We start from the raw sequence: 16280 nt of genomic DNA on the forward strand, positions 1-16280 counted from the left end.
CGCTTTTTAGAATGAATTAGAAGATAACTCTTACGTAGTTAAACTAAAATACTCTTTGAGAGTTAATATATAAACTCTTAACACCAAGTGTTAAATTATCAACTCCAGACAGATTTGGTGTTTAACACTAAATCAGAGTTAACGTACCAACCCTCCAAAAACAGTTAAATTAACACTCTCTGGTGTGGACCCATATAGACACTTTAATAGTGTTGAAATCAAATCCGACAGTGTTAATTTGGACATGCTGGATTTGCTGTGTATTTGATGATGTTGGTGTTTGGCTTGATTGTCAGCACAAAGAGGGAGAGAGAGGAACAGAGAGGGAGAGAGAGGGAGATGGAGAACGAGGACAGAACAGAGAGGGAACAAGAGCCAGGTGAGACAGACATGTTAGTCAAATGGTTGTTTACCAAAAGTATCACCGTATCATAGGTACTCATGTATCTCGTACCTAGTGTTTCTTTTTAGGTTTGTTATTTTTCAAATTCCATATTTATTAAGTTATGCAGGCTTGTTTGCACAACAAGCCTGCATAACTTTTGCATAACTTTTGAACAAAACTCAAAACAGAGCCTATTATTCTTTCAGTCATTTCTAACACCACAGATCTGTGCATGGATGAATCACTTCTCCTCCTACCTGAAGAGGGAGGCAAAAAGATCCCAAATCTGGGCCACTATCAAAGGGTGCAACCTCCATTCCCTCTACTCCCAGGTTCAGATGGCCCAGAGCATGGGTGACTCTTAGAGACACCCATGCACCATAACAGGTTTCTTCTCTGCCTGTTTATGTAAAAGATCACTGTTGAATTGTTGGTCCTGACTAGGAAATGCTGGCCCTTCAGTACCAGACAAAAAAGCTTGAGGGCTAAGAACACCGCTGTGGCAGCACAAGAACAAGTTCTGAGCACAAGATCCATCGGGCTGGGGTCTACTGCACAAGGTAAGACCTCAGATGCAGAAAGTGTAAAGATGCCCCTGAGACAATCTAGCACATAGGTGTCAAACTCTGGCCTGCGGGCCAAATGTAATTTGGCCGGGCAGGGCATATATGGACCGCCATAACAAAGTGGCTGGCATAGTAAACAGAAACATCTGTGCCAAATATGACGTCGAAGTCCCGAGGTCAAAATGTGAGACGCCCCCTGGGGTGTTGGAGAATGACCAAGCTAAGATCCTGTGGGATTTCCAGATACAGACGGACAAAATGGTGATGGCTAACCAACCAGACATAGAGGTGGTAGAAAAGCAGAAGAAAATAGGCGTAGTGATAGTCGAAATGATAACAAATGACAGCAACATTAGGAAAAAGGAACACAAGAAGCTTGAGAAGTACCAAGGGCTCAGAGAGTTTAAGAAGATGTGGAGGGTGAATGTAACAGTAGTGCCAGTAGTAATCAGAGCACTCAATGCAGTGACTCCCAAGCTAGGCGAGCGGCTCCAGCAGATCCTGGGAACATCATCTGAGATCTCTGTCAGATGCTGTTCCTAGGAGTGCAATCATAGGAACAGCAAAGATATTGTGCAGGACCCTGAAGCTTCCAGGCCTCTTGTAGAAGACCCGAGTTTGAAGGGGGCCACCTATATTTAGGAAACTTCCCTTTTTGTTTATCTGTGTTATCTTTGTCTAATATTAACATTTGGTTTGATGACCTGAAATATTTAGGTGTGACAAAAATACAAAAAATGGGAAATCAAGAAGGGCCAAACACTTTTTACACCACTATAGTTGCCTGCAAATAGACTTACTGATTCTAATCTCCTAAGTCCTGCCATTTTCCATTGTGCAGTCTGCTTTCCTTGCCTGTTTCCTAGTTAACTTTCAAAACTTTTTGCTTGCCCATCTGAACTTTGTCCTGTGTTCCTGTAAGGAGTTCAGAATTGACAGGCGGTCACTCACTTCCCTAGAATCGTCTCATTTCCATTTAATTCAGATTTTGCCAATATTAACAGTTGCCCCATAATGCTTTATATTGTAAGGTAAAGATAATACAATACAACAATACACACAAACAATCAGGTGACCCCTATGCGCAAGCACCTGGTGACAGGAAGAAAATAAACCCCCTTTAAACAAGAAGAATCAGGCTTACGTAGGGGCAACCATCTACCCATTACCGGTTGGGGTGAGGGGAGGAAGACAGTACAAAAGTCATTCTGTAGAAGAGAGACAGAGATTAATAATAACTCTTTAAATGCAGAGTGATGTACAAGCACATAGTGAGTGAAAAGAGGTGAGTAAAGGAAAAGTGCATTATGGAAAGCCCCCAAGATTCTAGGCCTACTGCAGCATAACAAAGGGAGGATGTTGTATTACCTGATCCAGCCCTAACTGTATGCTTTGTTCTGTAAGAACTACTCCAATGTTTAACATTGGTATATGCTAAAGTCATGTGTGGTAAATTGTCGAAAAACAAGTGTAGCAGCTTACATAGACAGAAATCTATCTGTCTTCTCTTTTTGGACAGAGAAGACATATGGTTTGAAAGAGTAGTGAAAGAAGCCATTTATGTCCACTATGAGCGACCATCTTTGAACAGAGGCGGTGGCTTACGACACCAACTGTCTGCCATCTATAATCCAGTTTTGATTTACTGTGACCTTCACAGTACAATTCCCTGGTGGACAAAGCAACCTAATAAAACCTTTCACAGAGTAAGATGATTCACTGTGCACATTTGACTGATGAATGTACTCCAAGATATATTTCAAGTTCAAATACCTGTAAATGAATGAAGGAAAGACAACATAGGTTGCATATTGGTGCAGTTTTGTTTTGTTATTTGTTATTCTTCATTAACACTGCTGGTTTTATAATTTTTTTTCAAAGTATTAATGGATGAGGTGTTAAATGCTACATATTTAACTCTAGATGGGTATGTTGAAGTTAACAAGTACAGATATGTTTATTTTTTCATTTTCTTTATATTATATAGTTTAATAATCTGCAGTAATTCTACTATTGTGTACATAATCTGGATTCATAAAAACCTTCATGAGCCGATGTACACTTTCATTGCTGCTTTGCTGCTGAACTGTGTTCTTTACAGCACAACTGTTTACCCCAAACTGCTGATTGACTTTTTATCTGAAAAACAAGTCACAACATATTCAGCCTGTCTCTTTCAGTTTTTTATGTTTTACACTTTAGGCAGTTCAGAGTTCTTTCTCTTGGCAGCCATGGCCTATGACAGATATGTGGCTATTTGTAAACCTCTGCAATATCAAACTATCATGAGTAAAACCACTGTGAGTATTTTCTTGGCTGTAGCATGGCTTGTACCTGTTTGTCACATTGCAGTCTTAACAGCTGGGAGTGCTGAAGCAACATTGTGTAACTTTAACTTAAAAGGAATATTTTGTAATAATGCAGTTTACACTCTTCAGTGTGTCAAGTCACGATTAATTACTGTATTTGGAGTAGTTGCTTTAATAGATCTTGTAATATTACCTATGCTCTTCATAGTTTTTACATACTCAAACATTTTTATCCTCACTTATCAAAGCTGTAAAGACGTGAGGAAGAAAGCTTTGGAGACCTGTTTACCCCATTTGTTAGTTTTATTTAGCTTCTCCTGTTTAAGTATCTATGATGTAAGCATAGCTCGAGTAGAATCAGATTTTCCCAAAACTGCGCGATTAATAATGACATTACAAATAGTGCTCTATCATCCATTGCTTAATCCATTCATTTATGGGCTCAAAATGAAGGAAATTTCTAAACAGCTAAAAAGATTTTTCTATCATGCTAAAATCATTTCATGTATTAACTCTGAATGCTAAGGTGCCACAATTTGTTTTGTAATAATTTTCTTGCCATCATTGAAAATGCTTTTCATTTAATAAAGTAATTCAAACTATTATTCAGAAAAGTACAGGAAAAAATAAACCATGCCGTGTTCATCTATATTTGTAAATAAATTGAACATAATATTATTATTAAAGTGTATTGAAGTCTGTTTAAGACCTATGGTTAATTTACATTAACAGCTTTTGGTGACATATTTAAATACAATTTATATTTGTATTTAAATACAAATATAAATTGCCTTCTTTTATGAAAGGTTCACCAATTCCAAGATAGGTAAGAGGATAAGTAATCAAATAAACTATCAGATTAATTTTGTCAGACTTTCATATTTTATTTTGGATTTTTATAACATTATTGGTGGTTCTTATATATGCTGTGTAATAGAGATTTTCCACTAAAGGAATGGGTGGTAACGCTTTATAAAACTGTGATAGCTGCAATAGCTTTATAATAACTACATCTTCCTCCCTTGTCACAAATCATGGGCCAGTGTAATTTATTGCCGTCTATCTTGAATGTGCATAAAACATTTGAAAAAGTACAACCCTAATTCCAAAAAAGTTGTCATATAAGAAAAGAATCCAATAATTTGCAGATTATTTACCACCGATTAATTATTCATAGATCACAGTAACAAACGTGTAAAATGCTTAACATGAGATTACTACTTATTTTACAATATATTAGCTCATCCTAAAAAAAGATAGGATGTGAGCAAAAAAATGGCTGGAAAAGCAATCCACCATCCATCCATTTTCTTCAACTTATCGATGGCAGAGTGATGGGGGCAGCAGCCTAAAAAGAGAAGCCCATACCCTCCTGTCCCCAGCCACCCCCAGCTTGTCTGGGGGAAAAGCAAGGCATTCCCTGGACAGCCGAGAAATATAATCTCTCCAGCATGTCTGCCCCAGGGCCTCCTCCCAGTGGGACATGCCTGGAACACCTCACCCAGGAAGCATCTAGGAGGCATCCTTGTCAGATACCTGAACCACCTCAGTTGGTTCCTTTCAATGTGAAGGAGCAGCGACTCTACTCTGTGCCCCTCCCAAGATGCTTAAACTCCCCCACTTAAAGCAGGAACTTGTCCCTGGCACATAGTGGGCACTCCAACCTTTCCTGGCTAAGGGTCATGGCCTCAGATTTGGAAGTGCTGATTGTTATTCCCACCGCTCCACACTCGGCTGCCAACCATTCCAGTGTGAGCTGGAGGCCATCACCTGATGAAGCAAACAGAACCACATCATCTGCAAAAAGCAGAATTGAGATTCTGAGACCACCCAAGTGGGAGCCACTTGGCTATGCCTAGAAATACTGTCCATAAAAATTATGAACAGAAAAAGGGCAAAGGGCAGCCCTGGCAAAGTGCAACACCCAGGAGAAATTAATGCAAGTTAATGCCATCTATGGGGACCAAGGTCTTGCAACAGGTGTATAAGGATCAAATGGCCTGTAGCATTGGGCCAGATACCCCATACTCCCTAAGCACCTCCAACAGTATACCAAAATGCCTTTTCCAAATCCAAAAACACATATAGTCTGGTTGGGCAGATTCCTATGCACCCTCATGTATCCTCGAGAGGTTAAGCTTGTCCAAGGTTCCAGGACTGGGACAAAAACTGCATTGTTTCTTCTGCATTCGAGGTTTGCCTAATGAACCGACTCTCCTTTCCAGCACCCTGGAGTTAGACTAGACTTTCCCGGGGAGGCAGAGAAGTGTGATCCTCCTATAGTTGGAGCATGCCCTCTGGTCCCCCTTCTTGAACATTTGAACCACCATCCCGGTGAACCAAGACAGCCCTACAATACTGAGAGCCTTCAGGAACTCAGGGTAACCCCAAGGGGCCTTCCACCAAGGAGTTTTTTAACTGCCTTCGTGACCTCTTTCCTGGACATAGACAAGGCATCCCCCTTGTACCTAAAGTCTCAGTGGGATTAAGGAGGTCTTTGAAGTACTCCTTCCACTGCCCGACAATATCCTCAGTCGAAGTCAGCACCTCCACCCCTACACAGTGCAAGTAGAGCACCGCTTTTGCCTCCTGAGCTGCTGTTGGTTAGCCAAAATCTCTTCAAGGCAGTCTGAAAGTCTGTTTCCATGGCCTCTCCGAACTCTCTCGCACCCAGTTTTGCTTCAGCCACTGCCCAAGCCACGTTCCGCTTGGCCCGTCAGTACCTATCAGCTGCCTCTGAAGTCCCACAGGCTAACTAAGCCCAAGAGGACTCCTTCTTCAGCCTCATGGTTCCCTTTACCTCTGGTGCCTGCCATCTGGTCCAGGGGTTACCACCACGACAGGCACCAACCACCTTGTGGTCGCAGCTCAGTACAGCAGCTTCAGTAATGGAGGTGCTGAACATTGTCCGTTTGGACTCAATGTCTCCAACCTCCCTAGGAATGCTGTTGAAGCTCTGCCAGAGTGAGAGTTGAGGGTCTCTGCCCCTGGCTGCTGCCCAGCACACATTGCACCTGACCCCTATGGCACCTACTGCGCGTGGTGGGACTACAGGAGACGGCACCTCCTGCATGTGATGAGCTTACAGGCCACCACCCACAGGAGTGGTGCTAAAAAGAAAGCGCTCAAAGAACTCTAAAGGAACATTTTGCTATTTAATTTAATCAAAGATTTTGAAAACAATTTTTGGAAAACATCAAGACAATGGTCAAGCCAAGGTGGATGTTGCACTAGGGATCACCTCTGAGCCACTTTCTTGTTAACAAGAATAGGTAGGTTGGTAAATGGGGCAAGGCAGGATGAACTACAATGTTCGCAAATGACATTGTGATGTGTAGTGAGAATAACTGGAAGACAGTCTGGAGAGATGGCGGTATAGACTGGTTAGAAGAGGAATGAAAGTCGGTAGAAAAAAGTCAGAATACATGTGTGTAAATAAGAGAGAGAAAGGTGAACATGTAAGAAATCACAAGGATAAATAAGTTAAATACAGGGGATCAACCATTCAAAGCAATGGGCACTACCCAAGACAGGTGAGAAGAGAGTGCAGAGTTGATGTATGTTTTGGGGATGGTGGCTCTGATAAAAAAGACAGAAGGTGAAATGGTAGAGTTGAAGATGCTAAGATTTCCACTGGGAATGACCAGGAGCAACAAAATTAGAAATGAGTATCTTAGAAGGACAGGTCAAGTTAAGCAGTTCGGAGGCAAAGCTAGAGATTCAAGATTGAGATGATCTGCACATGTGATGAGGAGGGATAGTGGATATAAAAGGATGGAAAGGGGATGTTGAATGTGGAGCTAACAGCCAGAACACAAAAATGAAGTTCACAGAGAAGGATCTTGGATATAGTGAAGGAGGATATGTGGAGGGTTGGTGTGACAGAGGATCTTGCTCGAAATGAAGTGAGGTGGAGACAGATAATCGACACTGGCAGCCCCAAAATGGAGTAGCCCAGAGAAGACAAAGATCCTACGTGATGTACTGTATTTCAAATTATGATTCATCAGTCCATAATTCCTTCTTCCAGTCTTCAGTAGTCTGCTTCATGGCCCAGGCAAGCCTCTTTGTCTTATTCTGATGTCTTAGCAATGGCTTTTTGGCTGCAGCTAGTCCTGTCAAACCTGCAGCTCGAAGTCCTCTCTTCACAGTTGAAATGGAGACATGCTTACTATTACAGCTTACTACTAAGCTGTGCTTGAAGCTATTGTCCATTGAACCACTTATCATGCAAGCTGTTAACTCTAGGGAACTTGTCCTCTGATTCAGTTGTGGTTTGGGGTCTGCTTGACCTCTTCCTGTCAGAGTTTGCCCCAAATTTCTGAGTGCCTTTTGATGGTGAAGGGAACCGTACTTACTGACACCTTGACTTTCTTTGCAATTTCTTTGTAGGAAAGACCTAAATTTTTAAGTGTTATGCTGGTCTGTCTCTCTTCCACTGTTAATTGCTTTTTTCTCACCTTTTTTGTGCAACACACTACTTTCTGCAACACAGGATTTTGGGAAACCCTACCTTTTTTTTAACCTCTTGGAGTTCATCACTTACCTTTGTAACCTTTCAAGCTATTTATTGGACTTGAAAGACTTGAATTGGAATAAATAATTGAAAAAATTGGTGTGTTCTAAAAAGAACCCTCACTGTTCTACAAATTTGTCAAATAATTATATTCTCTAAAGTAAATTTGTGTAAATTATGGAATTGTTACAGTGGCCCTGAGAGGCCAAACGGACTGCAACTTAAGAAAACACCAGCAATAAGAAAAACGCTGTAAAAGCACACAAAACACAATGGAAATAGGAAAAAAGAAAACAGAAACAGAAATTATCTTAAAGTGCATTAACTATTTTTTCTCCCCACATTGCATTGCAGTGTGCATGATGTCGATCTACATGAAATTCTCTTAGCCTGAACAGAATTACATATTTAAATATAGGACTATATTTGCTGTTATTTTATTATCATTTCTGCCGGTCAACTAATTTTTTCTTCTTTAAAATTTGTTTTTCAATTAATACCCACGTATGTATGTAGTAAAAGAGGAGGAGCCAGAAAATGTACCCGTGTAAGTAAGGGCTAACCACTGTCGGCTTATGTCTCCAGAGGTTGAACATGGTAATAGGTCTTTGTGGAGAGTTGAATGAGATATATGGAGCTTGAAGTTTCATTTCATCACATATTTGGTCTGATTTGAACAGTTCACTTTCTAAAGATGAACACACACCAAGTTTAGGTATCTATGAATAATAATATTTTATATGTACTAGTTTTAAACATTCTGCCTGTTTAAAATTTTAGTTTGTAATATCTGATTTTCATGAATGCTGAAATGAATATAACATATATAACTTTTGGTGGTCATGTGGAAGTGGAGAAATACAGATATATTTATTTTGTAATTATGTTTATGGTATACGGTCTAATAATTTGCAGCAATTCCACTATTGTGTGGGTCATCATAGTTCAAAAAAGCCTTCATGAGCCTATGTACATTTTCATTGCTGCTTTGTTAGTGAATTCTGTTGTTTTGAGCACTGTCATCTACCCGAAGCTTTTGATTGACTTCTTATCTGAAAAACAGATTATTTTGTATCACGCCTGTCTTTTTCAAGTATTCATGTTTTATGTTTTAAGCAGTTCAGAATTCTTACTGCTGTCAGCTATGGCTTATGACAGATATGTGTCTATATGTAAACCTCTGCAATATCCAACTATCATGAGAAGAACAAGAGTCAGTATTTTCCTGATAATGTCCTGGTTTTTACCTGCTATTCAGATTGTAGTGCCAGTACTAAGAAATTCTATTACACCACTCTGTAACTTTACTTTGAAAGGTATATTTTGTAACAATTCTGTAAATCATCTTTATTGTGTAACTTCAAAAGAACTATCTATATATGGTATGGTTGTTCTATTTAATGGTGCACTTTTCCCCATGCTTTTTATACTTTTTACATACATAAAGATAATTATAGTTGCCTGTCAGAGTTGTGGAAATGTCAGAAAAAAAGCTGCACAAACCTGTTTGCCTCATGTGCTAGTTCTAATTAACTATTCTTGTTTGGTTACTTATGATATGGTTATAGTTAGACTGGAATCAGAGTTTCCTAAAACTGCACGTTTTATAATGACATTGCAATTTATAACATATAACCCTCTTTGCAATCCAATAATATATGGACTAAAAATGAAAGAAATCTCTAAAAACCTCAAAAGGTTGTTCTCTTGAACTAATGTAAACTATTGTAGACTTTTATAGTCTTTTGTTAAAAATTGTTTTTTAGTGTTTATTTAAGAGGTGTTAAATGATATCTGATCTTTGGTAGGTCTTTAATAAGACCTATCATTTCTGAGACATTTTCTTTTCAGTGTAAAAACTGATAAACTTCTCCAGCTATTCAAAGCATGTGATTCTGTTCAGTAATTTTTGGATTATTCATTAAAAAATATTACTATCATTACTCCTATTCATAATATTGTTTCTTCATATACAGTTTAAGGACATTTGAAATGATTGATTGAATGAAAACCAAAAATATATAGCTTTTTCTCTTTTGTATTATAATATCACAGATTTCTGTGGTCATAGTGTGAGATTCAAAAACTGGGCCTTTTCCTTGTGCAACAGAGAGCGGATCATTATTTAAAATTCTAAATGAAAGTAAGAAAATAGCAAGATCCTACCTGTCTGATATCACTTTTCCCATATAGATTTCTGAATAAAGAAATGTGTTCATAATTTTATACTGTGATTTCATATTTATTGGTTCTCACAATCAAATCCAAAAGCTGAGACTATGTATGAAGATAACTGAAAATATGGAGGAAGTAGTTTGACATGAGGACAAGTACATAAGGAAGCGAGAGAATTAACATGCCGAGGTTTTTTTTATCTGTATTGCAGCCCTCTATAAATGAAATAGGGTTCAGAATGCATATTGAAAACATATGGATTGACATCACCAAAAAATTGTAGGTCTGACTAAAGTATATACAGTGGGGCAAAAAAGTATTTAGTCAGCCACCGATTGTGCAAGTTCCCCCACTTAAAATGATGACAGAGGTCAGTAATTTGCACCAGAGGTACACTTCAACTGTGAGAGACAGAATGTGAAAAAAAAATCCATGAATTCACATGGTAGGATTTGTAAAGAATTTATTCGTAAATCAGGGTGGAAAATAAGTATTTGGTCACCTCAAACAAGGAAAATCTCTGGCTCTCACAGACCTGTAACGTCTTCTGTAAGAAGCTTTTCTGTCCCCCACTCGTTACCTGTATGAATGGCACCTGTTTGAACTCAACAGCTGTATAAAAGACACCTGTCCACAGCCTCAAACAGTCAGACTCCAAACTCCGTCATGGCCAAGACCAAAGAGCTTTCGAAGGACACCAGGAAAAGTATTGTAGACCTGCACAAGACTGGGAAGAGTGAATCTACAATAGGCAAGCAGCTTGGTGTGAAAAAATCAACTGTGGGAGCAATCATCAGAAAATGGAAGACATACAAGACCACTGATAGTCTCCCTCGATCTGGGGCTCCACGCAAGATCTCATCCCGTGGGGTCAAAATGATCATGAGAACGGTGAGCAAAGATCCCAGAACCACACGGGGGGACCTGGTGAATGACCTGCAGAGAGCTGGGACCAAAGTAACAAAGGTCACCATCAGTAACACACTACAACGGCAGGGAATCAAATCCCGCAGTGCCAGACGTGTTCCGCTGCTGAAGCCAGTGCATGTCCAGGCCCGTCTGAAGTTTGCCAGAGAGCACATGGATGATACAGCAGAGGATTGGGAGAATGTCATGTGGTCAGATGAAACCAAAGTAGAACTTTTTGGTATAAACTCAACTCGTCGTGTTTGGAGGAAGAAGAATACTGAGTTGCATCCCAAGAACACCATACCTACTGTGAAGCATGGGGGTGGAAACATCATGCTATGGGGCTGTTTTTCTGCCAAGGGGACAGGACGACTGATCCGTGTTAAGGACAGAATGAATGGGGCCATGTATCGTGAGATTCTGAGCCAGAACCTCCTTTCATCAGTGAGAACTTTGAAGATGAAACGAGGCTGGGTCCTCCAACATGACAATGATCCAAAACACACCGCCCGGGCAACAAAGGAGTGGCTCCGTAAGAAGCATTTGAAAGTCCTGGAGTGGCCTAGCCAGTCTCCAGACCTCAACCCCATAGAAGATCTGTGGCGGGAGTTGAAAGTCCGTGTTGCTCGGCGACAGCCCCAAAACATCACTGCTCTCGAGAAGATCTGCATGGAGGAATGGGCCAAAATACCAGCTACTGTGTGTGCAAACCTGGTAAAGACCTATAGTAAACGTTTGACCTCTGTTATTGCCAACAAAGGTTATGTTACAAAGTATTGAGTTGTATTTTTGTTATTGACCAAATACTTATTTTCCACCCTGATTTACGAATAAATTCTTTACAAATCCTACCATGTGGATTCATGGATTTTTTTTTCACATTCTGTCTCTCACAGTTGAAGTGTACCTCTGGTGCAACTTACTGACCTCTGTCATCATTTTAGGTGGGGGAACTTGCACAATTGGTGGCTGACTAAATACTTTTTTGCCCCACTGTATTTTCCGTTTGATTTATATGTAGGTTTATGTGATTCTGAATTTCATTATGTGGTGTGACTATTGCGAAATGAGCAGTTTTTTTATGGAGATATAATGGTCAAATCTTGTAACTCTTCAGAGTAGTTTAAAGGATTTTGTTTTAATTACCTCACATGAAAGTAAACATTTGAATTAAATACATTTTATAATATAGCCAGTAAATATATTTTACTGAATTTCTAAATTCACATAATCAAATACAGGAAAAAACAGTCTAAAAATAACTATAATAAAAAGAAGTTTCTAAATGAATGTTAGATATATTTCAGTATTACACTATTAATCGGTTGTGTACCACAGACCTCTAAGCTGGAAGTAGTACTTAGAAGACCATCTCTTCACTTAGATGTTTTAGCTAATAATAGACTAATAGGCAACCTTACTGTTATCTCAAAAATTGTCGTAATTGTAAAAAATAGTTGTAAAATATGTAACTGTTAATCGTCAGAGAAATTGTTTATTTGAACAGTTTCAGTCATGTTTCAGAGCTCATCACAAGACAGAAACAGCTTTGGTGAAGGTTACAAATTATTTTCTAATGGCCTCTGACAGTCAACTCATCTCTGTGGTTGTCCTGCTTTACCTCAATGCAGTAAATTTAAATTTCACACACTAAGGTTATCACTCATAATACTCATAATATACTCATCACCAAATAATTTTCCAATATTAAATGGACGCTCTTTCGATCAGTGCTCTTTTTATGTAATTGGTTTACAACTAGTTTCATTTTTTTATTTTTTTCCACTGATGAATTGATGATTTTTTTAGATTTATTCCTGTAGGGCTGTAAAATTTTGGAGCCAAACAAAGGTTATATATTCTTATGTAAGGTTATATTGTGTGCGCTTGTGGTTTGTGTGTGTGTGTGTGTGTGTGTGTGTGTGTGTGTGTGTGTGTGTGTGAGTGCGTCTATGTGGTATGGATTGACATTTGACCTGCGCTGTACCTGGGCTCCGGGGACATTTCGACTTTTTGCTGTGTATTCATGTGTCCCCCTAAAACATGACTTGTAAATGCATTTTTAAGTGTCTAAATAATAATTTTTTCTACTTCTTATGAGGTCATTATTTATCTTTTGACCTGTATTTGCTTAAACTGTAGTGTAAATTCATTTATTAAACTATAATTAAAAGATTTTCTGATTTTCTTAAAAGTCCACCTATACCCCTCACCTGATTTTTGTGTATTCCAGTGTATTGCACAGCGACGTTTCGAGTTAGAGTGGATGTGTGTAGGTACTGCAATTGAATACACATTTTCAATACACACGGCCGGAAGTCATTGTGATTGGTAGGCTATATATATAGGCGGTACCTACAGGAAACGGCGCCACAACTTTCGCGCGCGCGCCCTTTAACAAGTGTATGTCGACGGCAATACGAAGACGGATTAAAAACACAAAGGTAAGCCTTTTTTAATGTAAAATGCACCATGACTTTAATACTATATGAAATTATAGGTGCACAGGCCTATATTAAACTGGTTTAATTTATGCTTTATGGACTGTTAGTGAGTCTTTGAAGAAGTAAAACGGCCCCAGCGTTTGTCATTGAGTAAATAAAATAGGGCTGACGACTAACCGCGTCAACGCGATAAAGCGGGCTAACCCGTGTCAGGATTTACTCGGTGTTAAAGCATTATTGTGGCTTAAACGTGTTAATGCCGACATCGCGACTAACGCGATTAACAATTAAACCAGCGCAGTCTGAGTCAAAATCCCTGATGTCGCTGTTAGCTAATTTCGGGCAGTTTGTCCAATGTCTGTCCATTCTGCTGACAGCCCTAAAATAAAAGCAAGGGTATAAGTGTATTTAGTCGTGTATTTATTTATATGCCTGAAGAAAAAACTTCTTACAGTTTTGATGCCTAAGCTTTCTCAGTACTTGTATCACTCTCTGCAGTCGCCATTACAGAAATGTCACATGTCGCCATTTTGAGTACTAGGCCTTTAACATTTTAAAAGAAGGCATAAATTAGGACTATGAATAAGTCAGCTGTGTTTATGCTGTAAACTACACTACTGCTAGTTCTGCTACTACTGATGATGATGACAATGATGACGATAATCGTAATACTTTATATGCTTTGGTAATGCAGCCAATCAAAACGTACAGGAGAACATGCGAAGGAGACGCATTCCTCCACGGGAGGATGCAGTCTGTCATGTTTCTGCTGGAAGGGACAAACTGGGACTTGATATCCACTACATAAATGCCTTCAAAGGTAAGTTGGTCTTTAGTTTGGATTAGATTTGGAGTTTGTCACTTTGTCTTTTGTCACTCACTTGGTATGCCTCTGCAATTCAGGTCGGGGCATTTTCACGACTGTTCCATTCCAAAAAGGAGACTTCCTTTTGGAATACAGAGGTAAACTCATAACAAAAGAAGAATGTGAGCGGAGACCCAGAGTTTATCATGACAGCCTGAAGGTGTTCATGTTTGAATTCAAGTTTGATGGAAAACTCTGGTGGTGCGTATTATATCAGTGTAGTTTGATTAAGATTAAATTACACATTGCTTTTGATTTATGAAAAAAAAAGCTTCCTAACTAACTAGTTAAGCTAATACTTTTTTGCCTAACCCCACAGTGTGGATGCATCTCAAGAAGATGGGTCATTAGGCAGACTTGTCAACGACAACCACATCAGTCCAAGTGCTAAGATGAAAATATTAAATATCAATGGAAAGCCCCATCTATGCTTATTTGCAAGCAGAGACATAAGTCCAGGCGAAGAAATAGACTATAATTATGGTGACTCGGATTGGCTCTGGAGATGCAAGGTATTTCTACAATTGTACTTTTTGGAACTGATAAATTGCATACCGTAAGCCATTTTTACATTTGTACCTACTCAAATTGGCTTAACGTGACTTAGGGCATCTAGTTTTTCACTGAAATTGAGTATCACCTACTGTGCCTGGGGTCACTATAGCAATGCAGCCGAGCATCCAGTGATATAAATGCCACAGCAAGCATGGACGTCAAGGTGACAAAATGCCTGCTCAGTCTATACTTTAGTGTTCAATTCAGGGATCACGCTGTTAATTTTGGTCGCTATTTCAAACATTTCAGAGTTTCAAAAATGATGGCTTGGATTTTCACGAAGGAGGCGCACTCATAACTTATCGAGTGACACCATTGACCAGCCACCTGGTGGCATTCAGTCTATGTCAAATTTTCTGATCACTTTGGATCACTTGGAACCTTGGTGCAGTAGTTACTGAAAAACTACATGGTACTATAACCTACTGGAAAAACAGGGGTAGGTACTAATGGAAAACAGGCAATTGTGATGGCTGCCACATCAAAGCCCTCTAAAAGCACTAAAAAAATATCAGCAGGTATGCAGAAATAAAAAATGGCTTTCGGTTTCTAAATTTTAACAGTGATTGATGTTTAATGTGATTCTACACAGCAAAATCTCCAGTGTTAAATTAACACTGGAGAGTGTCTATAAGGGTCCACACCTCTGAGTGTTAAATACAACACTGTTGAGTGTTAAATTAACACTTTTGACAGTGTTATATGTTTAAAAGTAACCTAGTCAGTTTTGAAGATTAACAATGGCTAACACTGAGCAGTGCTGATTTTCTAACACTGGAAAATAACTCAAAATGTTAGAAATATTCCAGTGTTAGAAAATCAGCACTGCTCAGTGTTAGCCTGCTACCCCACAATCCTGATAAGGATAAGTGGAAGAGGATGGATGATTGCAAAGGAATCAGTTGTTAATTATTGTAGCCAGTATTTTTTTCAGAAGAAAACATTTCTTGAGTGGAAAGCCCCCCCCGCCCCCCACGCGCACACACACACACATGCAAATTAAAAACAGAAGCACAGGCCTGCCCAGTACAGTTGCAAGAAGAGCACTTGGTCTAATCTTTGTGCCATCTTTTCTTTGTTGCAGGATCTTGATGAAGAAATGCCTCAGCAAGGCTCAGAAGCCATGCATTCTTCTTCAGTGCAAGATTTTGAAGAGGTAACATTGACCTAGGACAGATTTTAATGAATGTTTCTCATGCACGATGTGTACCTTACGCTATTTGTTATTATCGCTATTTAATGTTTCAAAAGCGTCTTCAAAAATGCACTGTATTTTCATTTTCTATCTGTTACACATGAAGACTGAGACCAGCCAGATTCAGAAGACTGTGAGCTGCCTAAAACCGCAACCAAACAGCTTTCCAAACAATGATCTGGACCTGAAACATCCAGAGCCTGAAAGGGTAAATATAATCCAGTGTACCACTTAATGAACTAATAATTTAATCTATCATCATTCTTTATGGATGCTGTGTGTGTGTGTTTGGCAGTCACCTGAGTGTGATGTGATTTACATGGACCGTGGCTTGTAGGTCCTTTTCATTGTTTCAAAGTGC

At 39.2% G+C, this 16280-nt stretch overlaps 2 protein-coding genes across 2 annotated transcripts; both read left to right on the plus strand.

The window, feature by feature from the left end:
• The first annotated feature begins 2753 nt into the window (after positions 1-2753).
• On the plus strand, positions 2754-3785 carry LOC146556291 (olfactory receptor 6N2-like). The gene has a single exon (XM_085248770.1). The coding sequence runs from the start codon at positions 2838-2840 to the stop codon at positions 3783-3785; it is 948 nt and encodes a 315-aa protein (XP_085104896.1). The 5' UTR covers positions 2754-2837.
• A 4790-nt stretch (positions 3786-8575) lies between these two features.
• On the plus strand, positions 8576-9487 carry LOC146556292 (olfactory receptor 6N2-like). Its single transcript, XM_085248920.1, has one exon. It carries the CDS (start codon positions 8576-8578, stop codon positions 9485-9487), a length of 912 nt encoding a protein of 303 aa, XP_085105046.1.
• The last annotated feature ends 6793 nt before the right edge of the window (positions 9488-16280 follow it).

This window comes from Mchenga conophoros, linkage group LG16 (genome assembly GCF_057382185.1).
Source record: "Mchenga conophoros isolate Kocher_MC1m ecotype Shallow Benthic linkage group LG16, M_conophoros_male_GT1.1, whole genome shotgun sequence".
Lineage (NCBI taxonomy): Eukaryota > Metazoa > Chordata > Actinopteri > Cichliformes > Cichlidae > Mchenga > Mchenga conophoros.